Genomic DNA, 27,031 nt, shown 5'->3' on the forward strand with positions numbered 1-27,031 from the left:
CCCAAAACACTTAAATGTGTTATTACAAGAATTGGAAGCAGTGAGATTTACTGTCCTTTGAGGTAAGAATTGGCTCCAGCTTCATCTCAGTCATCACTGGCTCTCAGCATCATAAATCCTGCTGTTCTCTTCAGTACCTTTTATGGGAAGTGGAGAAATGAGCTAATTCCCCATTGCTCCCTCCCCACTGATTAGTGCTACAAAGGGCTGGGTAATTATGAACACAACTGCCAGGCAAAATGAAACTTCTCCCTTAAAAATGGATTTTAATTAACTCTGCTGGGCTCACGTGTTTCTTAGGAAGTGCTAATGATGCTTTGCTGACTTGAGTTCTGCTCTGAGGAGGTGGGAAGCTCCAAGAGCTAATCTGGCCACAAAAAGGCCTTGTCTTCCCCAGGACCTACCCTCTTTTGGTGCTGGTGAGGTGTTGCTCCTCAAACCTTGTTTATTCTCTTTGAGCTGAGCTGCAAAGCAGCAGAAAGCAAAGCCTGAGGAGATGCTGAAGGGAAGAGCTTGGGGCTTATTGGGTGATGGGACAACCAACCTCTGCACCACACGAAGGTGGCACTGGGGAAGGGTCCCTGGGTGGTGGCATCTCAGCAGGTCTCCTCTGGAGCTCAGTGCCATCTCTGCAAGGTGGCAGAGAAGGGACAGGGGCAGAGATGTGGCCCAGCTGGATGAGGAGAGCTGCTCCCAGGGCCCTGCAGTGCAGGGAGGAGCTGCTGGCAGCCCCAGCACCAGCATCTGTCCTGCTCTCCTCCCAGAGCTGGGCTGGGAAAGGGGCTTGAGGCAGGAATTGCTGAGGCCCCCCCTTCCCAATTACCAGCTCTGACATTTTTAATGTAAGCAAATTGGAATAATGCCAAAGGCAAGTCGGGGTGAAGAGGGAGACACACAATTGGACATTTCCTCCACAAAAAGCAAGAGAAAAAAACCTTGTCACATTTCCCACTTAGATACAAAAGTGAAGAAACCTCAGGCTTGGAGCTTGTAGAAATGAAAGTGCATTTTCACCCTCTGAGGTAGTAGTGGGGGATGTTAATTTTTAAAGATAATGTTATTTAATGAATATTATTTAATATTAATATATTAATATTATTTACTATTTAGTGAGGAAGGTGCCTTGGTCTCCTTGGCACTTCTCAGAAGAACCATGGGGAAGCTCCTGTGTGCAGTCTTGCCAAGAGCAAAGCCCTCCTGAGTCCTCCAGCACGATGGGACATGTCACAAGTTCTGCCTTTGCAGTACAAGGCTTCCTAGATGCAGCACGAATCGTGGCTTAGGAATGCAAACTGAAAGAAGGGCACCTGTAAAATCAAATCTTCTAGGCCCACATGGCAAAACCTTCCTGCAAATAGTCATGTCTTGCTTCTCCCCCCTGCTCATTTATGGCATGGTGATGAAATGCAGGAAATCAATATGTAAAAACAATGACTCTTCCAGACCTTGTAGCATTCACTTTAATAGGTGATATTTAACTGCACACAGAAATATAGAGAATTACCTTTCAAAAGCTGGTTACAAAGATTGGGAAGGCTGCCAAGAAAATGGCCTTCCCCCCCCCAATAGATATCAAAAAAGAAACATTTCATCTGTTGAAATTGCCTTTATTATTTATTTTTTTTTTAATCCATAAATATTTGTTACTGACAAAAAGTGGAAAAAATCCTTAAGACTCTAAAGTTTACTAAACTGATAATATTTTTGTTTACAGTACATACAGAATGTGCTTTTACAGGTAAGTATAACAACGAGAATAATACAGAGAAAAACAGTCAAATACTGCTCATCTTGAAGCTTGTTTAATGGTGAACCAAGAGTCTGTGCAAAGTTACAGATACAAATGTACTTCCTCTTCAGTACTACTGTATAATAAACATGGAATCCATAAACTGGGCTAAAGCACAAAAAATATCCACTTAACCCCTCTTAGGAAATGTTGTTTCCCCCCTCCAACTAAAAACGTTACAGTAGGAAGTGTCTTTCTCAGAGCCAAGAAGTTCTTGCTACAAAAATGTCAAATGGGGTTTGCAGACAGAAGGTCAGGAGCTGTTCGGGGGGGTGTGGATGGAGGGTCTGGGTTCCCCCTGCAGAGGGTGGGGATGGAGACCCCAGATGTGGTGGAGAGAGGGGGTGCTGCTTCCCTCCCTGCTCAGAGCAGGGGGCTGGTTCAGAGGGACACAAAGGTGCTCAAACAGGATGGTCCAACTGTCCCCTTGGCCCTGGGCTGCCAATGGGGGAAGTGTAGGTGGGGTTTCCCAGCTGGGTTTTGGTGAGGGCATCTCCTCCACGGGCAGGAAGCAGCTAACAGAGCCTGGGATCAACACCATCCACCATCTGCTCAAGGACACACAGCACGGGAGTGGCTGCTATCTAAGAAGCAGCCCCAACACTTATTGCTAACAACACTTCTAGGAAAATATTGAAGCCCCTTTCTCACGTATTCCCCCTACTAACTGCTCACTCCTCTGAAGTCCACTCCACCCTGCACGTGTTAAAGACATTTCAGCAGAGTCCTTCCTTCCAGACTCAGCACCAGGTCTGAAAACAAAACTGCTCACCAATTAGAACACTTCGAGTTACTCTCTTTCATGATGATTCTGTTTGTTGTGGTGGAAAAAAAAAAGATGAAGGCATCTTCCCAGCTACCAGAAACTCCCCATCTCATGCAAACAAGGGATGCCAGGCTCTTGCAGATTCCTGGTGGGAATGCCTCTGCTAGACAAGAACAGAAACATGCACATGGGAAGCTCAGGTTCGTGGGACCAGCTTGGCAGCCAGCCAGGCTACCAGCACAGAGGATGGAAAATTAAACCTAGGCCAGGAAAGGAGGGCTCAGCCCTGGGTAACTGTCCTTGCTTCTTCCCACCCGCCCACCCCCCATCCCCAAGTCACAGATCATTTATAAAAGGAACATTAAAACATTTTAAAAGACCTCATTTTTCCTTAAAACACGACCCACTGGCATGAGGACTTTTATGACCAAATTTCTGTTCCATGTGGTGATCCCTGTGGCTCATGAAAAATGGTTTTCCACATTTCCAAGTGGTTCAATATAGTTTGGAAGCTAAGACTGGTACAGGCTCAGTGAGAACTTGGTGGCTGCATTTTACAGTAGGTATGTATGTGTGTCTGTGACCATCTACATATACCTGCATCTGTCTGTATTCATGGGAGGGGTATAAAACCCAGAGCAGCTCACTGGGATCTGCTGCTGCTTGGGGAATGCAGGTAACTCACAATTTGTAGGAAATACTAGAATCTTTTCTACATCTGAGTCCCTGCACGTGCACTCTGGGAACTGGATGCTCCACACATGTGTTCCCACCTGTGGGTTGTAGAAAAATATTGGATCAATCAAGGCAGATTTTGTTTTCCTGTGCAGAGGAAGGTGACTCCTTCCTGCTCTTCTCCTGAGTGCAGGATGTTTTGGGGGCTCAGACATGAGGAGGAGCAAGCAGGAAGGTCCAAGAGCAGGTACCAGCATCCCTTGGAGCTGCTGCCTGCTGGGGACCCTGGCCAGAAGAAGAGCAGTGGGAAATCTGGGGATCTGCATGTCCCCACCCCAGCCCTCTCATTCTGGACAGACACCTCATTGTGACACATCAGATGTGATGGGCAGGACAGTGGTGACAAACCATGGCAATAAAACTGCTTTGTTCTTGTCTGCTGGGAGAGGGTCTCGATGCACTTTGTAGACATCCTGGGATGAACCTTCATAAATCCTCTGTGGAACAGGGAAGTGCCACCATCATCACCACGTGGTGACCACAGGGAACCTCAGTGCTGAGGACCAGGCTGTGGATCATGACATCAAGTCCTGGGCCAAAGTGTCCGTTTGGTGACAAACCCTTGGAATGAAGAATAAGGGATAAAATAACCCAAGAAGACTTGGGTGTGCTGAAGTGCCACTGCTCTAGCTGCTGACCCATTGCAGCACACAAGGCAAGCCATGGGAAGACCTGGTGCCCAGGAACACACTGTGGTCATCCAGGGCATGGTGCCTTCCCAAAGAAACCTGCTGGCAATATTCTCTGGTGGTGGCAGAGTCCCTGAAGAAGATTTGGCCTAGGAAGGCTTTTGATGGTCCCTTTGTGGTTCTTGATGGTTCAAGCACATCTGCTTGAAACAGTTGAGTGGGTGGAAAAGATGAGGAAATGGGGGCTAAGATTTCTTTGGAGGATTTTTGCCTGGGTAGGACAAGTTAGCAGAGGGCCTGTGGTATTTGTTAGTCAGAAGAAGAAAAGGCTCTGAGGTCAAGTGGCCTGGAGCATGGCACAGCATGGCACATCTGCCTGGGCTACTGGAGTGAAACATTCCCATATTTGCATCCAATCCAGCTGATTAAAAAATGGAACACTTAGATGATGACTAGAGCTTGAGACAAAGAGCTATGGAGATGGAAAGAGAGGAGTGTTCACCCACCTGTGGCCTCACATGGTCACCTCTGCTCCTCCAGCTCTGCCACCTCAACTGCTGGAGACTCTAAGGGGGACTCTCCTCTCCCACAGTGTTCACATCTCCCTGCCTGCAGAGGGGGAGATCCTGGCTTTTCTTGGGCCAAGAGAGAATGAAAGATGTGCAGAACCTCAGCAGGGACTGCCTCCCCATCAGCCACGTGCATTTCTCTTCTCTTCACAAGTCACAGATGTCAGGCTGTGGGAAGGTCAGCAAGGGCAATAATTTGACAGGGATTTGCCTTCTGTGAAGAAATATCCAGTGACTGAACTGAGGAGCTTGGAGGTAGTCAGGGGAGAGAAGTGTCCATCAAGGGAAGGGGTCAGGAGATGAGGTGGGAGCCTTTTCTCTCTTGTCCCTCCCATGCCATGAACTGCAACCCTGATCCACAGACAATTCTGGTTGTTGTCCAGAATGATTTTGCCCAAGGCTGCATGGTAATGACCTTCTGAACCACAGAGACTCTAATTTATTCCTTCCCAGCTCAGTTTCTGTCAAACAAAGCCCCAGTACTTCTCACAGATGGAGTCCTTGCTGAACACAGTCTCCATCAGGCTGAGCAGAAGAAAGCTCATGAATTAGGACCAGCAGCCCCAGGATAGTCTGGGAAAGAATAAGGCCACATGGCCACCCCACTCTAAATCTCACTGGGGAAAGACAACATGCTGCTCCTGCCTGCCCTGCACCAGAAAAACCCAGTGCTGCATCAAAAGCCTCCACACAAGAGTCAAGCTCACAACCACCCACAATCCTTGAGTGCTACAGGACTGCAGTGCTGAACTGGGAACATCTTTAAGGCCAAGGAGATAGGAGGTATTTGAGGGGAGGGAGAAGGGCAGAGCTAATTTACATGAAGTTTAGTGAAGAGCCATGTAGGAAGAGCCAGTGAAAAGCCATGTAGGACAGTGTGGGGACGTAGGACATGGAGAGAGAGGAACAGTATGGGAATAGAGTGAAAAAAATGAGGAAGAAATTCTTCCATGTGAGGATGGCCCAGGTTGCCCAGGGAAGCTGTGGCTGCCCCACTCCTGGAAGTGTTGAAGGGCAGGTTGGATGGGGCTTGGAGCAGCCTGGGCTGGTGGGAGGTGTCCCTGCCCATGCAGGGGGGTGGAACTGGGCTTTAAGGTCCCTTCCAACCTCAACCAGTCTGGGATTCTGTGAAGAAGTTTGCATTCTGAAGTCAGTGGCCATCTCACCCAGAGGAGGGAGCATGATGCCATTGGGTGGGCAGCATGGATGTGTGCATGTGGTGGGAGCTCCAGTGCTGGAGTGTCCAGCACTAACTGGTACAGCACTGAGTCTGCCTGTCTTTTCAGAATCTCTGAGACCCTTTCCTGGCCACAAAACAATGATAGGAACAGAAATAAAAAGGAAAAAAAAACCCCAACCAACCCACAACAAACAAAAAACCCATACAGAAATACCCCCCCTAAAACAAACAAACCAACCCAACAAAACAAACAAACCAAAATAAACAACAACAAAAAAATCTGGCTAGAAAACCAAAGATAAAACCCTCACAAATTTTGGACCCACAAGTCTATGTTTTAAAGATTTTACAAATATACAGTATCTAATCAGCATTATATCAGATATACAACATGCCCATTGATTATAATTCTGCTGGATATATAATTTATATGCATGAAATGTAACTGTCTTCATGGTTAGGTCTGGTATTCAGTGGAACTGGAATTTGGAAGGTTTTCTTAAGGGGAGGGGGAGGCATCAGGTGGAGAGAGAATGATGGAAAATTCCTGACCTGCTTTTTTGGTAGAGAGGGACCCTCAGCTTTGTGCTTCTGCTGAGGGCCAGGAGAAGATCTGCTACATATGGAGACCTAGGTTGCAACTGAGAGGAGAGAAAATGCTCAGAAACAGGGGAACTGGGCCAGTGGAAAACGCCATCAGGAAAAGAAACTTCTGCAGAGGCTGGGTGAAAGGGGTGGGAGCCTTGTCCTGAGGGTTCCTGGTGGAGTCAGGACTTGCCCCAGCTCAGGTCAGCAGCGCGAAGCTGGAGGAGCTCTGGTGCTTTAGGTTCAGCCGTGGCAAGAAGCTGGAGGCAGAGAAACCCTCTTCCTCCTTCTTATTTACATGTTGGAGATGCCAAGATACTAGAATGAGTGGAGAAAAGGGTCTAACAAGCATTTCAGCATATTTGTGCTTATTGAACACATCAACCCCACTACTTCCTACACTGAGAGAGCAGGCGATTTGTAGGCACTAGTATATTTTTAACTTATGAGTCTATTGAATATAAACTAAAAGTTGATTTCTCAGCCAGGCTATTCCTGTCCCTAGATCTGCCAGCCCCTAAGGAAGTCTGCTCTTCAATTCACTCCCAGGGTGAGGAAGAACAGATGTTTGGGTGCTGGCTGATACCAAGTGGTCTGGAGGTGGTGGCCAGCAGCCAGAAGTTTGCCTACGTGCTACAGAAAGGCCAAACACGAGGACTGGCACGAGGACTGAGAACAGGGCCCCTTCCCAGCAGGATGGGGTGCTGCACCTCCTCCTCCCTGCCTTACTCGGGCTGCAGGCTGCAAGTTGCTTCTACCTGTAGCGACTGAAAAGTCCTAAACCCCTAAAAACAACGAGATAATGCGGGTGAGCCCTTGGAAGGAGCCATCTACTGCTATGGCTTTCTTTGACAGAAACTGATGCACGTCAGGGAATTCCCTCTGCCACCCCTCACTGTCCCCTCTTGGCTTTGCTCGGGTTCTCCTGCTGCCGCCGGGGCGGCTTCCAAACCCACCGCGGGCCTGTCAGAGAAGTCTTTCCAGACATTAGAGGTTACCTTGGCCTATAAGGCCACTGCAGAATTGGGAAGAGGAGGGGGGGGGGAGTATCTACAAAGGCGGGAGGCCCCATCAAACAGTCACCTCTGTCTTGCTGGCCGTGCGGTAGTGGTGGGGGGGCCCCGGGATGTAGTGCAGCTGCTCCACCGTGTTGTGGCGGGGGGGGGGGGGAGTATCTACAAAGGCGGGAGGCCCCATCAAACAGTCACCTCTGTCTTGCTGGCCGTGCGGTAGTGGTGGGGGGGCCCCGGGATGTAGTGCAGCTGCTCCACCGTGTTGTGGCGGGGGGGGGGGGGAGTATCTACAAAGGCGGGAGGCCCCATCAAACAGTCACCTCTGTCTTGCTGGCCGTGCGGTAGTGGTGGGGGGGCCCCGGGATGTAGTGCAGCTGCTCCACCGTGTTGTGGCGGGGGGGGGGGGGAGTATCTACAAAGGCGGGAGGCCCCATCAAACAGTCACCTCTGTCTTGCTGGCCGTGCGGTAGTGGTGGGGGGGCCCCGGGATGTAGTGCAGCTGCTCCACCGTGTTGTGGCGGGGGGGGGGGGGAGTATCTACAAAGGCGGGAGGCCCCATCAAACAGTCACCTCTGTCTTGCTGGCCGTGCGGTAGTGGTGGGGGGGCCCCGGGATGTAGTGCAGCTGCTCCACCGTGTTGTGGCGGGGGGGGGGGGGAGTATCTACAAAGGCGGGAGGCCCCATCAAACAGTCACCTCTGTCTTGCTGGCCGTGCGGTAGTGGTGGGGGGGCCCCGGGATGTAGTGCAGCTGCTCCACCGTGTTGTGGCGGGGGGGGGGGGGAGTATCTACAAAGGCGGGAGGCCCCATCAAACAGTCACCTCTGTCTTGCTGGCCGTGCGGTAGTGGTGGGGGGGCCCCGGGATGTAGTGCAGCTGCTCCACCGTGTTGTGGCGGGGGGGGGGGGGAGTATCTACAAAGGCGGGAGGCCCCATCAAACAGTCACCTCTGTCTTGCTGGCCGTGCGGTAGTGGTGGGGGGGCCCCGGGATGTAGTGCAGCTGCTCCACCGTGTTGTGGCGGGGGGGGGGGGGAGTATCTACAAAGGCGGGAGGCCCCATCAAACAGTCACCTCTGTCTTGCTGGCCGTGCGGTAGTGGTGGGGGGGCCCCGGGATGTAGTGCAGCTGCTCCACCGTGTTGTGGCGGGGGGGGGGGGGAGTATCTACAAAGGCGGGAGGCCCCATCAAACAGTCACCTCTGTCTTGCTGGCCGTGCGGTAGTGGTGGGGGGGCCCCGGGATGTAGTGCAGCTGCTCCACCGTGTTGTGGCGGGGGGGGGGGGGAGTATCTACAAAGGCGGGAGGCCCCATCAAACAGTCACCTCTGTCTTGCTGGCCGTGCGGTAGTGGTGGGGGGGCCCCGGGATGTAGTGCAGCTGCTCCACCGTGTTGTGGCGGCGGGAGGCGAACGCCTGGCGCTTGGCCGAGGTGGGGTTCATCCCCAGGGTGTTGTACAAGTTATTGGAGGCACTGGGATGGGAGTGCATTTTGGTCATCCTGTAGCGATCCAAGACGGGGGTGGATACAAAGACGTCTGTGTGTGACAAAGCCCGGGACATGGACTGCTCGGGGTAGGCCGAGCGCTCCGGGGAGAGCAGCGGGTCCTGGGAGTGCAGCCGCTCCGCCGACAGCAGCTGCTCGTCCGAGAGGATCCGCTCGTAGGACATGCTGAACTCCTCGGGCATGATCCTCTCGGGAGACAGCACCCTGTCCTGGGACATGGCCCTGATGGGGCGGCGGGGCCTGTCCCTGTGGTTGGTCTGTTGAGACATCTTGATGACGTTGATGGGGAGCGTGCCCCGGGCTGCCAGGTCGGGCAGGTGCCTCCTCCTCATGTAGTACTCGTCAGCCTCCTTGTCAGCTGTGGGGAAGGAGAGGGAACAGTGAGGAACATCACAGCTTTGTCCCAGGGGGTGAAAGTGAGCCGTGTACATCACACCTCCTGGTGAGGCCCGAGGGACCGTCTACCAGGAGTTGGCACAGACATCAACATCCACATCAAGGTGCCTCCCATCAGAGAGATGGGTTGTGTCACCGTGGGTGTGTGGCAGACAGAGAGGGTTATCATTGCAGCCAGGTGGGTAAGGGTCCCTGTGCAATGCATCACAGCTTCTCACACCGGGACACAACATTCATGGGCTGCTGAGTCCAGGCTGTGGTGTCACATGATGTGCACAAGCAGTGAGTTATGGAGAAATGATCATCTCACCTTCACAGGACACTCACAGGGAAGGTGAGCTGAGGAGGGCAAGTTCCTCAGTTGAGGAAACTCACACCTTGCTTCTGGCCTCAGAGGTGCATGTGCTCTGGACCCCACAAGTGCCCTCCTCACATTTTTAATTACTATTCTTGAGTATTTGTAAACGTGACCAGAAAGCAGTGTTGGTGGGCACGGGACACTCTGAGACACCAAATCATCTGCTTAAGGTTTCCTTTTTTTTCAGACACCTTGGTTGCTATCAAAGAATCCATCCCACAGAACATTTCTTTCTCAGTTTGTTTCTTCTGTGTCTTAAATGATCAGTGCACACACTCCACACACTCACCCTCCTCTTTCTGGCTTTCAGGCAACCATTCCAGACTCAGAGAGGAGGTTGGCTGTTGCAGATGTGCCCTGAGATACCACCTTAATCCTACAGCAGCTGGAATGATCCAACCAACTTGCAATTTGAAGAAGACCTTCACATTGGTGCCTTAAAGTCTTCAGCCAAACCCTGGAGTACTGGAAGCAACAGCCTGTGCTTGGGTGATCTCACTCACTGGTGTTCTCATTTCCTCACTCACACATCCAGCACTTTTCTCAAAGCTCCTCGTGGTCCTGTGGACAGTCCACAGAACCCAGAGGATCTGTGAGGTGGATGGTTGAGTCCCCCTGTCTCAGCACCCAAAAGCACAAGCTCAGAACACGTGTGGTGAAATTTTTTCTGCCAACCCCTCCTCTGCAGCCTACACACCACCAAGGAGAGAGAATTGCCAGAGCTCTCCTCTCCTGGCATGATGCTGCTGCTGAGATCTGCTCTCCAGAGTATATATTGCAGGAATGAGTCTTTTTTTTTTGCAATCAAAAACCTTCTTGGAAGAGCATCTTATGGCAAAGTTGGACAGCAGCTCCCCTGGCCACCAACATGTTTGTGTTTAAAATCCCCAACCTAGGAAGCCTGAGAAGGACTGGGGAAATTCCACATGGCCAGAGTGAATTGTAGACATTTTTCTTCTGTCCCATGGCCACAAACAGACTTGCAGACACTTTGTGTGCACAGGATAGTGGTGCTTGCTGGTGGGTTCAGAAGAGGAGCTCAGTAATTACCACTCTGGCACTTGGATGAGAGAAGTTCCAGTAGATTTGCCCAAGTGACTCGAAATAGATGTAATTAAAGCAGAAAACAGCCCAAAAGGAGCTGTGCTTGGATGCTCACACCTGGCTGTGCTCATTGCCAGCAGCAGCTAAACCAGCTTATATGTCTTTCACAGTGGTCTGAGGGCTGGTGAGGCAGCAGAATCAGCTGATTCAAAGTGGTTTGAGGTTTCCTTACTAATTTGGATTAAAAATGCAGCGTGGTCTATGCTTTAAAAGTTGGCCTTTTGGTGACAGTGACTAAAGCACCCAGGGGGCTGATTCAATTTCAGAGGTGTTTCTAAGCTCACAGAGCCTCCTGTGATGGCAAGAGACACGTTTGGATGTTGGCACAGCTACTCCAGGAACATGTTCAGGTGTGGACAAACTTCACATTTCTACCTGGAAGGAATCAGAGCTGAAACTGCAGTTTCCCATGAACCACTGTCCTGGTTTGAGGACAAATCAGTACAAGGAAAATTGGCTTCATCCTGGCTCAAACCAGGAGAACCACATGCTGGTTTAAGCAGGCACCAGGCAGACATTCAACAGGTTGTTGCCTCTGAAAGGTGGTGGCAGCTCCTGAGCTTTGAAGCAGCCATGGAGAAGGCAGCTGTGCCTTCATGCCAGGAGCTCAGCTCAGCTCTGCTCTCATGCATTCTGCACCAGGGGAAAGCAAGGCAACCAACACTGCTCCAGCAGTGAGATGGGAGGCACCAGGTTCTTCACCCAGTGGGTGGGAACTGTGGTTGCATAGTTTGCTAACCTCAAAATGTCTCCAGGACCAGAAAGCATCTGGTCTGATTAATCTCATCCTCATTGCAACAGCAGGTTCACTGGGATAGTGAAGCTCTGACACTGCTACCTCTTCTCTTTTTTGGTGGAGCTCAGATGACAACTGACCTTTGTCATTTTAGCTAAAATAAAACTAGAGTTAAATAGGTTTCTCCCTCATGGATCTGATTAAAAAGTCAGAAATGTGTCCTCAGTGGATTCCAAAAGCCCATAATTGATGAAAGGAACCACTGGATTGACAGAAATTTCTCTGGTTTGTTTTTTTTCTTTTTTTTTTTTACACTAATCTCATACTTCTGGGTCTTTACTGATCTTTTCCAAATATGTGGAAGAGGAATTACTGGAAATCACAGTTTCTGCACAATCTATATGGTTTTTACTCATTTTTGTTTGGTTTCTTTCCCCCCACTGCCTCCCTTCCCCTCCTGCAACCCTCCTTCCCTCCTTTGGCAATTTCTGGAACATTGCCCAGGGCTGGTGTCTCCAAACTTCAGGAGTATTTGAGTTCTTCATCTGTATTGCCTTTAGGGTAGGCTGATTTGCCTCCATGAAGCTTTTCCCCCCCCTTCCTTTTGGAGGGAGAGCCCCAGATGGGTGCTCTGACTCACACATCTCCTCTCAACATGCCTAAGATGCCAGCACAGGAAGGTGGAGCACAGCTTCTCTGACACCAAGATCAGAGAAACAAGAAGCATTTGTGGTTTGCTGGTAAGAGAGGGTGGAAAAGCCAAGGACAGTTATTTTCCCCAGGGTTGCATGCTAAGATGGTTAAAAAATCTGCATATGTGTATGGGTGCAAGGCCACCCCAGTAATTCCTTTGCTTTTCTTAAAGGTAATAGCTTTTCTTTCTCTGCAGTTCCAGTGTATTTCCTCTCATTTCTCTCTCTCATATTTTAATTGGCTTTAACATTTTCAAGCTGCCTAGTCATTTGTGATGATTCTTTAGCCAATACCAAAAGGTTTAATATGCCTGAAATTATGAGCTTCCTGCCTGCCTGACCTTTCTCACTTAGCTGGAAACAGCAATTCCCTTGGAGCTCAGGGCAGGACAGAATTAAAGTGGCTGCTCTTGCTCAGCAGTGTGTTCCCACACCCACCTACTGCTCTGCCCACCCAACAGGGTAAAGCTGGTGTAGGGCTTCCCACTGAGGTGGCACCCTGCTCCTCAGAGATCCTCCTACCTGGCTGGCAGGCAGCACTCCCAGGTGGGTTTTCTCTTCCCAGTGTCCTGAGGTTGGAGCTGGGGAGGTAAAACACACTGCTTGGAAGGGACTTGGCTCTCTATGCAGCGAGCAACCTGTTTTCTCCTGTTTTCTAACAGACCTGGACATCTTCAAGCCTTTGCTGTGGGAGGAGAAGCAGCTGTGGTGCTGCTCTCAAATGCCAGCAGAGGTGAGCAGGGTTGGAGCCCAAGCTGAGCACCCTCCCCAGGGAGGCAGAGATAAGAATGTGACCAGGGAACAAAGCTGATGGCAGAAGCAGAGTTGTGTGCTGGGAAGATGCTCCAGTCAGGAAACACCTCATCTCTGTTCTCTAGCACCACTAACCACACGCTTGCCTTTAAGTACATCAAATGTGCTTGTCTCAGTGTTCAGTATGTACATAAATCCCACATGGAAGCACCAAGGAGTGAGCTGAGATTCCTGTGTGTTATGTTTCCATCTTCTCTTCTGGAAAATCTTCCCCCCAGAGATTCACTCTGGACAGTTCCAAGGCCTCCCTGCCACTTCGTGTGTTGTGTCTCATCTTGCTGGCCCATTTGGGAATGCAAGATTTTAGATAGACTAAGGAAGCAGAATCTGCTCCTCATCCTTACCTACCTTGGAGGAATCTGTTGCAAGTATAAACATAAGTTATTTCTCTAAATGAGGCAGTGTGGAGATGTGGCTGTATTCAGAAGATACTCGTGTAGACCAACTACCAACCTGGTGTCTGGAGAGAGCCTCCCCAAATATCACTTATTTCATAAGCCCACCCATGCTCAAAACGTGGCATCAGCAAAGGTGATGGGCTGGAGCATTGCAGGAAAGCTGGGAAAACAATGCAATGAATAAAACAGCAGGAAAGAACAGACAGCAGTTGGTGTGATCGGGGCAGTGGGCACTGAGCTGCAGAACCAGAGCTGCCCCAGGGATCAGTGAATGGCCCAGCTCAGGACCAGATCCAGACACACAACCTAGGAAAGGTGGCAGATGGCAGCACAGCTCAGGGCAGGCAGATGTGCTGCTGTTGAAATAGGTGCTCCCAACCATCTCAGCATCTCTCTGCTGGTCTGAGTTTGCCCTCTGGTCCCAGCTCTCCCCACAGATGGTGAGTTATCTGCCCTGGGTCCATCAAGGCGAGCTGGGCTGATCTGAGGCAGCTGCCTTGGCTCATCCTGACTCTGGCAGAGAGAAGCAGGATTCCCAGATGACTATCAGGAGCACACAGGAGAAGCAGTGGGAGGCAGCACAACAAGGAGGTCAGTAAGCAAATAACCATGTGTGCTCTCACAGTAATGAAATGACTTTTCCTCTGTATTCTTCCCTGATGGGAAGAGACAGTCAAAGGAACCATTACTGGAGCTGCCAACTTGAGCAGTCCAGCACCAGAGAAGGTTATTGCCTTAGCATTGTCCCCACTGCAAATGAGATACAAAGGAAATGAAATGAGCTGACACCTACTTAGTCTCTTCAGAGAAGAATATTTACTTGAGTTGGTCTTGACAGCAGATTCGTAGGACGGCGGGAGGTGAGAGAGGTTCTGGAAGGACCGGGAGAAGGACAGGTCATAGGGTTCAGTGGCAGAAGTAAGGATGTTGTTCATCCGTGGTTTGTCTGCAAGAAAAAAACCAACACAACAGAGAAAGGCATGTCCACAGTGTGCACCAGAACAAGCTGAGAGAGACAAGCCATTCCCACTGCCTCCAGCAGGGAGAAGGACTGTTGCTGAGCCAGCCACAGGGACCTGCTCTTGGGGCTAATTCAAAGTGGCACTGACAGGCTGGTGAAAAAGGGATCCTGTGGTGTTGCCTCTGTCTCCACAGTGACTAGAGAGGTGCAAACTAGTGCCTTGAAAGCACATGGAGCTCCTCACAGTAGCACAGAGGGGTTGGTGGAGGGCTGTGTCAGGGTGTTGAGGGCTGACCCCGCCTGCCTTCACCCCAGGGAGCTCTGCCTTCCCACCCTCCCAGCCATGGGAATGCATCTGTGGGGTAACTGCAACTGGGAATGATCATCAGATTACCCTTTCACCATGCCAGGTTTCTGATTCATGCTCTGAACCTGAAGGGGTCCTAGATAGGGCTGCTCCATGGCCCCAGGGGTTCTGGTGGGTTCCAGACACAGAAGCTGGGGGATGCAGATCTGGGTGCAGATAGCTGGGTTTGGAGCAGTTTGTGATGCAAGAAAGGAGGTGCCATCCTTGAGAGGAGAAGGATGATGCTCTTCTACTGATTTTAATGTTGTTGGCCACCGTGGGAGTCCCCAGGTGGTACCAGAATGTCAGGGGGCTCACGCTGAGGGCACTGGCAGTAAAGATCAGCACTGAGCCCAGATGTTAAAAATCAGGCCCAGACAACCTGCAGTTTGTCTGCTTTTGAAACCATGCTCCTCTGCTTGCAAGCTGGGTGGCAAATGGTCCTTCTTCATCCCTTTCCCAGCTATGCCCAGGGTGTGAGTGGAGGAACAGCTTCCCCTGTCCTTGAGCACCAGTCGGGCACCAGCACGGGGTTCCCCATCCTCTGCCACCCCCACCACTGCCAGCACAGCCTGGGACAGGGGGGACAAAACTGAACAGGGTCTTGGCTCCTTCAGCAGGCACCTGCACCCTGTCCTCTGGGCTCAACAACTAACAGCCCATGTCAGCCACCCTGGAGAAAAGGAGCAGCCCAGCTCTCTGCCAGAGCATCATCTTTTTTTTTTCTTCTCAGATCTAGGAAATTACAAGGCACTTCCCTACAGAATTTAGCAATGGTGAAGATTTCCTCTTGACAACACAATAACCACCTTGGTTAACAAACTCTTCTTTCCTATTGCTGATGTCTCTGCACTCCTGGCCTAAGGTTATTGTCTGGCAAAAAGGACACAGACCCCAGTGAGCATGTAGCTACTGTGTCATCTCTCTGAGAAGATGATTTCCTTGCTGATGACTTCAATCCATGTCTAATAGACTGACTGCAGGATTAGGAAGTGCATCCTATTCATCAGGGCACTGGAAACAATTGATTAGATATTATCCAGTAAACAAGAGACTAGATCAGCATTGCAACTATGTCCCCACTCCTCTTTGTGCTTGTGTAGCAAGGACCCTGGGGTAACATCTCTTTGCAGATTTCTCAACCAGAACCTGTGTCTAATTTCCATTTTGCATGGAGGTTTGGACGTGCTGAAATCACCCCAGTCAAATGGATGGAATTTGTGTTCAGTGCCAAAGCAGGAGCACTAATTGACTGCTTGCAGGAGGGGTGTGAAATTAAGTGCCACACTTTTTATCTGATGGGCTTGGACAGAAGCAGTGCATCTTCTTCCTGCTTTTTCCAGCCAGTCAGTCAGGAGCAGACCCTAATGATTTTGGCAAATGAGAAGTCACCTTGAAATCCACCACCCATCATTCAGGAAAATAGGGGATAAACTGAAATGCCAAAATAATTTCAGATGTCTTTTGCATAATGGCATTTGAGAGCAACATCTGAGAACTGAGAGACTCCAGTAAGGAGAAATGTGGCATTTGTATTCTGGGACCAGTTCAGCAGAAGTTTCTTAGCAGTTCTTCACTCCTGCAATGTAGTAGTAGTGCTTTTCTCTGATTTCTCTCCTTTTTACCCCTGTTTGTGGTGTTTGTTGGCTCCTATGGAAGATGCAGGATGTAATTAATTCACAAGATGTAAAATGCAAAGGTCTCCACATTCCCTGCAAGGCAACTGAAGTTGTATGCTGCTCTGTTCCCCAGCATTCCCACTCATTCCAGTCCAGTGCTCCATGCTGGGCAATGGGAGATGACCCATTGGGAAAAAACTGGGATTTCCTTTGGTTACTGGGATTGCCTTTGAAAGTCACCATTAGTCCATATTTTCCTCCCCACCATCCTGCAGCCAGATGCCCTCAGTGGCCCCTGATACACCATCCACTCTGGGCACAATTAGCAAAGTTAATTGCAGAGGAATATGGAGGAAATGAAGCTCCCCCAGTGCAGAGCTGGGAACACCACCCAGAAGGGGCATTTCTCTTGGTTTCTGAATTCTCCTTGCTGCAGCCTCAAAGCAACCACATATTTATTTATTATTTTTTTTACAGCCAATGCAACATCTTAACATTCTGGCAGCATCTCTCTGATGAATTAAGCAGGAGCAGGCTGAGCTCTGCAGCATCTCCTCATCCCCTCAGCACCAGAGGTTTCTCAGTGCTCTGCTCACAGTCCCAGCCAGGGGCAGGGCTGGGGACATGGCACAACACTGCCCAGTGCTCACTGGGCTGCACAATCTTGGCATGACAGGGTCAGGAAAGGAGGAGGTATCTCTGTGGACAAGACTCTTCCTTTGCAGTTCTCATTTCTTGGACTCTTCAGCCAGAACCCTGCATTTCTTCTCTCAGGCCAGTCCAAACCCTGATGTATTTCCATGAGGACCAGTGGGCAGGTTATGGGCAGGCTCAGAAAGGCTCCCCTGCTGCAATTCAGACCAGGATCTTGCATAAAACCTGGGAAGGTGCCCCACTGGGGCAGCCCAGCAGGGAGCTCTGCACCCCAGGACCCAGGAGCACTGCTTGCACCAACAGATTGCCAGGGGAACACGTTCCCTGGTCCATCCAGTATCCTGAAAATATGTTCTTGGTTGGCATATCACCCAGATGGGTGTTGGAGGCTGCAGCTCCCTCTCTGCACTGGGGACTGCAACTCCAGCTGCCTCTGGGTGGCCACACGGATTCCCTGCTCTGTGATCTTTGAGGGAAAGAAAGATCCCTCAGGGAACCTGGAGGGAGAGAAAGTTGAAGGAGAACCTCATTTCACTGTCAGGACTTTGCAAACTTTCTGCAAGCTCAGAATTTCAGGATTTTTAAAACTGGAGGCTTGTGTGGTGGGGATTAGAGGTGAAATCTTCCCCAAGTGTCTCGCTCTGCCCCTGCTCTTGGAAGACACTTTTTGTTTCCAAGTGTGTTTACATGAACCTCTCATGTACAAGAACAGGAGCAGATGATCCCCAAGCCAAAAAGAGGGGATTTATGGCAAAGTTGGAAACAAAGCTCAAGTGGCAAAAGGGATGTGCTCCATATTTGCATACGAGTCTGCACATATGTTGTGTGAATTTTGCAAGACATTTCAACAGATGCCTTTTAAAACATTCACCCAGAGAAAGCAAACAATGTCACCTAGGAGAAGCTGATACAGCCAAGCCTTCTGCTGCTCAGCTTCAGCTCAGCACAGCTCCCATCCTCTGTCAAAGCACACCCTGCTCCCCCAGCCCTGCCTTCTGCTCAGCCATTTGAAGGCTCAGACACCAGAGTCTTTCTCCAGCTCTGATGGAAGCTCCTACAAGGGCCCACATTTCCTCAGGAAGAATTTGGTGGCAGCTGATGATGTTTGGGAGCCTCCTGTGCCAAGATGTAGCACCTCCAGAGTCATCCTGGCAGTGACACACTGTTAGTGCAGGCAAAGAACTGATGTTCACACACTCAGATTAACATTTGTAACATGTATCTCCAGTGTTTGGGGGGGGGAACTATTTGTGTTTTCACACTTCTTTTTTTTTTTATGTTACTAACACTATAAATAACAGCCTTATCTCTCACCAAGAGGCTCAAAGAGGTTTATACATTTCCAGGTCAGATCCTTAGTGGTGTAAATCAGCAGGACTCCAATGAACAGCTGCCCCCATTTCTATGAGCTGGAGGGGAGGGATTTCAGATACTGCCAGTGGTAAAAAAAACCACCCTGCATGGTGCTATGATTAGGTCTTCAGGGCTCATGGCTGAGAGCTGAGCAGCAACCTGGAGGGGTAAGGTGCAAAAAGGATGAGGTGCAAGATGATGCCCTTAAATGCTGCAGTATTATCAGTGGTACACCTGAACTGCATCACCTATATTAACTATATTAACACAAGGAGGATTCTGAGCACACCAAGTCTTTAAATGAACACAGCACAGTTACCCACCACAACACCAAGGGAGAGGGAGGATGTTGCCAACTAAAAGGAGAGGGAAAACCACAGAAAGCAGTCCCAGCAGAAGATGCATTCACTGAGCTGCAGAAAACAACCAGTGGCTCTGGCTCCAGAGCAGCCAGCACGTAGAACTGTACAGAAAAGGGACTTGGACTCGTTCTTGCTGAATTTGAGAGGGTGGGATTGAAAACTGTCAGCCTCTGAACTCCTTCCACCTCTGCAAGTGCCTCCCCCTCAAAGCTGCCCATTGCATGGAGGAGAAGCTGATTCAAAAAGGACAATCCATGAGTGTGTCTGGTCCTGGCAGCAGATAAACAAAGTGAGCCCAAACTAGCTCTAGCTGCTGAGAGCAAGCAATCATCCCTCCTGACAGGGCTCTGTGTGACCACCTCCTTTCAGCCCTTTGGGACTAGGGTGAGGTTTAAGCCCCTCAGACAGGTTGAAGTTGGTGTAGAGACCACCACAACCTTCTGGTGGAGTCCCAGTGAGCTCCACGACGACAGCACTTCCAGCAATGCAAACAGCAAAACCCCCTTGGCCTCAGCACTTTTACATGCTCTGACTTTTATGATGCTGTGCTTCTGCCTCCAGGATCTTTGGTGTTTGTCACAGGTCTCATGTCCAGTAGGAATAAAAACACTCCTTCCCCTTCCTTATGGTTTCAGACCTTCTGCTGCTGTCAGAGGAACCTGTGGCCAATGTCAGAGCTACTCAGCTCACCTTGACCCTTTGCTTAACAACTGTATTGGCATGGAGAGAAGCTGCTCGGGTTCCTCCCACAGGTGAGGGTGGAGACACAATTCCACAGCAGAGTTTTACCCCAGGAGCCTCAGTGTTTTGTCTACATGAGCCACTTGCTGGGTGGGATGGGGCTGTGTCATGGTTGGCATCACCACATTCACCTGCAAGTCAGAGTTTCCACACTCAGCAGAGGGGCTGCACCTCGGGTGGGGAGGCTGCTTTCACCTGGCCATGCTAAGACTATAGAAGGAGTGATTTGCTTGTCCAAACACACAGTGTGTTTAATCTGAAAAGCAAAGACTAGTTGCTTCAGAGCTGAATGCTCTGAGGGAAGTTGCCATCCAAGTTGTTCACCAGTTCCCAGCCCCAGGGCTGCTCTCTGCCCTCTGCATTCCTGGCAGAAGGAAGGCCAGCACACATGGCATCAAGGGCTGGAGAAATGGCCTCAGTAGTCCAGCCAGAGGCAGGTTCTGCACTGCAAATTCTCAGGCTGGGGCAGGGAAATGAGGCTCCTGCCTCACTAAGGACTTGGCTCTGGCTGCAACCCAGGGCACCCACCCTGAAGAGCTGGTGCCCAGGGCAGCTGAACCACAGCTGCTCTCCCAAGCACAAAGGGCAACTGGGACACCCCCAAAAAATGATGTTACATCCTCCAGCCCTGCCAGGTTACCCAATTCCTCTCTCCTCCCACTTTCATTAAAGCCCTGCTGCTCTGCAGTGGACACAGTATGTCTATTTGTTCTGTACCTCATATTCTACAGATCTGATTATCTTCTAATTTCCTCACATCTGTTTCTACTGGGGATAAATTTAATTTAAACAGTCCTTAATTGTTACCATTTTGTAAACAGAATCTTAAAGACAATAGACACAAAACTCTCAGCAAATTGCTGGAGGAGATGTGACAGTACAGGGAATCATTTTCAGATCTTCTGGGATTGTCCCAAATTGAAGCTTCTGGTCTGGTGTTAGAAAATTGATGCAGGAATTATTTTAGCAAAATATATCCCCTGAAGCCCTATTACTGTGTGGGAGGGAAGATGCCCTGGATTTTTGAAATGAAAAAAAAAAAAAAAAAAGAGAAAGAAGGAGGAAGAGAAGGAAAGAAGTGAGAGGAGAAGAGAGAGAGGAAGAGAGAGGGGAAGAGAGGAAGAGGGAGGAAGAGAAAGGGGAAGAGAGAGGAAGAAAGAGAGGAAGAGAGAGGAAGAGAGAAAGAGGAAGAGAGAAGAAGAGAGAGGAAGAGAGAAAGGGGAAGAGAAAGGAAGAGAAAGAAGAAGAGAGAGAGAGGAAGAGAGAGAAGGAGAGAGGAGGAGAGAGAAGGAGAGAGAAGAGAGAAGGAGAGAGGAGGAGAGAGGAGAGAGAAGAGAGAAGGAGAGAGGAGAGAGGAGGAGAGAGGAGGAGAGAAGAAAAGAGGAGGAGAGAGGTGAAGAGAGGAGGAGAGAGGAGGAGAGGAAGAGAAAGGAAGAGAGAAAGAGAGAGAGAGAAAGAGAAAGAGAGAGAGAGAGAAAGAGAGAAAGAGAGGAAGAGAGAGAGAGGAAGAGAGAGAAAACTGCTCCCCTTCTGCTAAAGAGAGGAGGAGAGACACACACACAGCTGCATATGTCTATAGGAATTTGTTTAACAATCACCTAGAAAAATCTGCCTTCATGAGAGCAAACCCAGACATCAGCTGTGGAAAACTCCTTGGCCAATTTAACAACTTGAAGTGAAGCCATTTGTTGTTGATGGTGGTTTGCCCAGTATTTTTTAAGATGATTATCAAATGAACTGACATAAGAACTATGGTATGAACTTCCTGCTAACTACATTATATAGCAATGTGCTTGTTATTTATACAGATGCAAAAAATGTTTATACAAGACTCTTTGGGTAAGCATAATTAAATATGCACTAAGTCTAATGAGATTAAGCTTCAGTTGCATTAAAAAATTCAGTAATAAACTTTACAGAAACTGAACCCAGGCAGTCAACATGTGCACCAGCTGCTTTTTTCCCCCACATTAAAAAATTTTGACAGGAAAAGTATTTTATGTGCTTATTTTGCATAAGGACTGAGTAGCTGAGCAAGATAAATTCATGTATCAAAAGATTTACCTGCATTTCATATGTAAAACTTAGTTGTTCTTAGAAACTAGTGCTTGAGTGTTCACATTCACCTTTTACATCCCAAAATCACCATGTTCCCAAGAACTGTTGTAGGGCTCCTTATTTGCAGCTGATGTAAAACTGAAGTCTAGAGCTAAGGAAACCCACACCCAACTTCTGATCTCAGTGGAGCTGAGGTCTGAAGTCTCCCACTGAAAGCAGGATTTAGGCTGAGGTTTCTAAAGGACTGTAGACACCCCTTGAATGGGACATTTAGTGCCCTAGAAGTGAATTAAGTGCAGGAACAGACTGAGACCAGGAGAAAAATCAACAGATGCCTTTAAGGTGTGGAATACTCAAGTCACCTTGGCTGATTCAGAGCCCTGAGCCACAGCAGAAATTAAACCCTGGTGTTGCAGACCATGGGTTGGCAGACCCACCTGCCTGTGGGCTTGATCTCCACTGGAGATTGCTTTCCCCAACACGTCACATTTTCAAAACCAGGACAGACACACAACTTACCCCATCTGTGAACCCTCTGTGCCAGGCAGGGAGGAAGGGGAGAGCTCCTCCTCACTGTGCTGCCACCAGCACCGTGCTCACCAAGTGACAGCAGCCTGGCAGGACAGGTGACATGCAACCCCACCACTAATTAGTAGGCATTTCTTCCAGCATCAGAAGAGTTCAGTGAACCCACATCAGTGCTCTTGGCCACACAACCCTCTGTGATGGGGGTACCCTTGGTGTGGAGAAGCTGAGCACCAAGGGTGACAGCCCCCCAGGCCAGGTTAACAGTCTTGGGGCTTTAACCCTGGGAGCCTGAGATAGAAGCTGAACAGCTCAGAGACCTAAGGTCAAATCTGCTTTTTTTTTTTCTTTCCTGGCTCCTCGAGAGCATCAATTGTCTTTATCCCTTTGTTTCTTTGCAGGTGAGAAGCTGCCCCAGCAATAGAAGGATGTGCTTGCCTGTGGGGCTGAGGAACATCATGTGCATTCACAGGGAGCTTATCCCAGAGGCACCTGCAAGGAGCAGGACACAGGCAACTGGGCAGCACCAGCCCATGGAAACAGATGTTTGCCACCCTCTGCCTTTGTGAGCTGAACAAAGATGACGTTGCTGAGAGGGATACAGCAAGTTCTGCCCAGAACCCTGCTTGGTGGGATGGATGCCCCACTTCACACCTGGATCACCCCCACACAACACGGTCCTGTTATGATTCCCAAGACCTTTGGGAAAGGAAGGGGCTGGTGCCATTTCCCTTCCTTTTGCAAAGGACTAGCCTGGACAGGGAGCACAGGGAACTTGGCTTTCATCCCTCCTCCCTGCCAGGGGCTCCTGCAGAACTCCAGGCCCTGTGTCCACCACAGCAGGGCTGTGGGAAACCTTCCTTGCTCAGTCCCAGGGTTGTATGAGTGTGGAAACTTATTGTTGTTGGAATTAGAGAAGGTAAAAAACCTGTGAAGTTCCTACGAAGAGGAGATGGGAGAGAGATCACCAGCCCACAGCTCAACATCCTGGCAGGTATTCCAGTTTTCCACAGCTCCCACTTCCCTCCACATGTACCAGATCAGCTGCATCCTTGCTGAGTGAGGCAATCCTTGGGGAGGCTGCAGGGAACTCCTCCAGGCACAGGAGGGATTTTCTGGCTGTTCAGAAGGCTGGAGTGTGGTTTGGTTGGTGGCATGTCACCTCCAGGTGCTGCCCCACTTGCTCTTTGCTGGCAGCCTGACAGCTTGTTCTGCTTGTTTCACTTCAGTTAAGACTGAACTGAGCTTGGGTTGCCTGCAACCCAGGGTGTGTCTGGAGCCTCACGTTGGCTTCTTTCCCTTCTTCTGCTCCTTCCAGCTGGTGTCACTGCAAGGTGGGGGCTCAAGGCAGGCCAAGGGACAGCACTCATGAACATGGCCCTCAGAAAGGCAGCTCATGTCCACCTGCATAATCACCCAGAAATTGTACCCAGTGTCCTGCCCAGGAAGGGACTTCCATTCAAGCTGTGGTGCTGCTGAACTTCCTAAGTTTCAGCAGTGACTGAGTGCTGCAGGATGCCTTCTTGGAAAGCTCCCAACACCTTTTTAGACTCACCAAGCAGTGGCCCACCAGCAGCAGCACAAATGAATATCATGAACAAAGTGTCCACGGCCTGATGGCAACTTAGGAATAAAACAGAACTCTGAAAACATAACTCACATCATTCTTTGGAGTCAGATCATTCCAATCCCCTTGTACAACCCAACTATTAAGGCACAGAAAATGTAAAAAAGTGAGCTAAGAGAAAAAAGTGAAAGTTTCTAATCCAAGATCAGAGGTATTTCTGCTTTGATTTTTTTTTCTCTCTCAAGTACATAGAAAAGAAAAGCATCTGTCAGGGCCAGAGGGAAATGTCACTGGTTTAGCACGTTGTTCCCTCAACTTATTGAATGCAACAGGGACCTGGTGCTGGAGCTGCTTTAAAACTTCTGGGCAGGCACAGGGGTAAAAAGGACTCATCTGGCCCTGCTGGGCAGATCTCAGCAGCCAGCAGGTGTGAAGGACAAGCAGCACGACCAGAGAGAAGGGAATACAATCTCAACCCTATTCCTCAGCTTTTTCTTCTTTGCCTTTGTTTGTAAAAAGGAACAAACTAAGGAACCTGAAGAGCATTTTGAGGCTGTCATCTCAGGGTCAAGAAATACTCCTGTGTTCATGCTGGGTTTGTTGTTTCTCCTGCTTTTTTGGGGGGAGACAGAAAAAAAACCCAACCCTAATAGTGTAGTCTTCCACCTCAAAGTAAGGGGCAGGCTGAGGAGCTGCCTGATCCACCCTCCAGGAAGGAGAAACACCAGAGGTTTTAAGTGACCTTTTCAAGGCAATTGTTCTCCCACTCTTTTTGTTTTGTTCTCAGCAAAGCAGCATGGAAATTCCTACACAGGAACACACAACTCACAAGAAATCAATTCCAGCATAGTTACCAAGATAAAGAATTAAAAACAAATGCCAGAACAACAACAAAAAAAACCACCAAACATCAAAACAAAACAACAACAAAAAAAGGAACAAATACAGAGATTCAGAGTTGCAAGAAATGGATACTAAGATGAGGTTTGCCCATCTCTTACTGGTTGTCCAGCAGAAGGAAGGTTCCAGCTGCAAATGCTGGAGGAATGTATCACATTGGAGGGGTAAAGGGTGCAGGGAAGAGCAAGACCAAGACAAGGCAGCAGAGGGAGGAAAGCAGAGAGGACCCAGGGGTTCATTCAGAGGTTAGACTGAACACACAGAGCCAGGGGGAACCACTGGTTTGGGTGGCAAGTGACTGGTCTGGGTTTGGATGGAGCCAGGAAGCTGCAGGTGATTTCAGTGGGTGGTCTGTGATTGCTGCAATGCAGGGAGGGACCTGCTGCCCACACTCCTCTGCTCATCTGGGGCCAAGGAAATCAAGGCAGAGGGAGGAGGAAGGGCTGGAGAGACAGGGCTGGGCAGAAAGGGGCAGGGATTCTGGCCAGGGAGGAAGTGAAGAAACATCTCCAGGCTGGGGTGAGAAGGTACAATCAAAGGGGAAAACATCTGAATACCACCTGAATTCTTGAAACTGGCTGAAGAATTGCACTGGTCAGCCCCAAGTTTATTAGGTTAAGAGGGGTGCCCATAAATGTGCTGAACCATGTGCTGGTTTTTCAGGGCTCAGCAAGAGTCCTGTCAGAAGGGCTATTGGGTACAACACTCAGGGAAGCTTTGGGATAACTCTGGAAGGGCTGTTTCCACCCCTTAGAGGGATGAGCAGATATGATGGTTATAGGCTGACCAGACATCTCCTGAGGGGTTTTTCTGAGGTGATGGGGATAGGGCAGTGCTGGTCCACCCTGTGGTGGGCACAGGGAGAGGGGTGCTGGGTTTTCTGAGTTCCTAGGGTCAGAGAAACATCATATTTCCACAACAGAATAAAAGGGATTTAGAAGGAAGTAAGTGCAACTGAAACCACTGGAACTGGTTTAGAAGAGGCACTTCTGTTTAGGAAAGAGGGCAGGAGAAGTTCTGAATCTCTTCATGGTCTTTATTTACCCTGCACTACTAGAAACTAGAGAGAAGTTGTGCAGTGAATCAGGAGCTTCAGCAGGTTATTCCACCAGGCCATGAAACATGGGCTGGACAGCTTGGATTCAGCTCTGGCCACATATTGTTATGCCAAAACCATGTCAGCTTAGGAGTCCTTGCCCCATTTCCCTCCCCTTCTCACCTTAGAAATAGGCACTAGCATTTAAGGGGCTTGGCTGACCAAAAATCTGCCCACACTTTGCAGATGTGGGAGGGAGAAAGGAACAATCAGACATGGGGAAACACAAGGTTGATAGATAAAACTAGAAAAAACTGGGCCATATTTCACTGTGCACACTATTTAAAAATATGGTCCTATGTTTAATGTTAATGGAAACCATCATTCATGCATCATTGCCATGGGAACATTTCTATTAACATTAAACATACTTCAATCCCAGTAAATGTTACTGGCTGGCAGAGGAAAGTTACAACGTGTGTAATTTTGCTCTTTGTTTTCTCTTACCATGTGTAGGTGTCTGGGTGGCACTGTTTAGTATCAGGTGATTATAATTTTGTTCTTGGTCATCTGAAATTCACAGAAAACAAAAAAAAAGAATCCCTTTAAGAACCAGCTCAGCATACCCACTGATCTGCAGATGATAATTACAGCTCACAGAATTCACAGGAAATCTCAGCATGATTAAAGAAAGGAGAAGAAAATGCTTCAGAAAGCAAAAGATTCTGTAATGGAGTTCACTTAAAATTCCAGATGCAAGAAGAAGATGATAATGGAAACTGCTCCCCTTCTGCTGAGCCTGCAAATGAGAATTATCTGCAAAGGTAAGAAGCATGTCCAGGCAGGAACAACCCCCCACAGCTGGTTCCTGGGAGGTGCTGGAACCCACCAGCTCCAGGCTCTACTGCTCCAGCTCCATCCAGGATGGAGGTTTGCAGAACATTAGACCCAGCTACTCAAAACCCAGACTCTGCCACTGTGACAGCAACCACAGCAACCACGTCCTGTGTGAGTGCAGGGAAGGATCAAACAAGAGGCCTCATAAATGCAGGAGGTCAAGGTAACCACTTGTGCATGGTCTGTAGGTCTCCCCTGAGAGCTGAGATCCCTGCAGACCTGGTGCATTCAGTATGACATGCAAAGCAGGAGGAACAGTCAGTGGTGGAACAAGTGCTACCAGTGTAGTTATTAACTCCCCTTTGGTTGGAAAACAACTTTCATTCTCACTGTCATAAAACCATTAGATATGTGGCTGCTGATAAACTCCTGTCACCTTGAATTTCCAGACAAGCCTTCAACACAGAATGAACTCTTGGTCCAGATCTTTACAACACCTTGTGGAACTGCAGCAATGCAGGGTGAGAAGAGATTTCAAGAAATCTTTCTCACATCTCAGGTTCTCCTGATACAGGACAGGCTGCTCTGATGTCTAAGTCTGCTATTCTTAAAAACTTATCATTCATATCTCACTTTCTCCCTGGGAGATCTGTTTCATTAGGTCTTTCCTACTACTTTTTAGGCCAAATGCTTCTTTTCTGTCTACCAGAGACATGAAGAAAACCCCCCTTACATCTGTGATAGATCTTCATGACCAAGCTGTTACTATGTGTTCCCTTAATTCTTTTCTTCAAGCTAAACAACATTT

At 49.2% G+C, this 27,031-nt stretch overlaps 1 protein-coding gene across 1 annotated transcript in view; it reads right to left on the bottom strand.

Annotated features, from left to right (window-relative positions):
- Positions 1-8,574: 8,574 nt before the first annotated feature.
- SHISA6 (shisa family member 6) overlaps positions 8,575-27,031 on the bottom strand; it is a 207,929-nt gene continuing 189,472 nt past the window's right edge. Inside the window, exons 3-5 of the mRNA XM_010008254.1 lie at positions 25,894-25,956; positions 14,058-14,210; positions 8,575-9,125 (exon numbers count right to left, since the gene is read on the bottom strand). Of these exons, the coding sequence (XP_010006556.1) occupies positions 8,575-9,125; positions 14,058-14,210; positions 25,894-25,956 (767 nt within the window). The remainder of the gene's footprint in view (positions 9,126-14,057; positions 14,211-25,893; positions 25,957-27,031) is intronic.

Source organism: Chaetura pelagica, unplaced genomic scaffold (genome assembly GCF_000747805.2).
Source record: "Chaetura pelagica isolate M959 unplaced genomic scaffold, ChaPel_1.0 scaffold471, whole genome shotgun sequence".
Classification (NCBI taxonomy): domain Eukaryota; kingdom Metazoa; phylum Chordata; class Aves; order Apodiformes; family Apodidae; genus Chaetura; species Chaetura pelagica.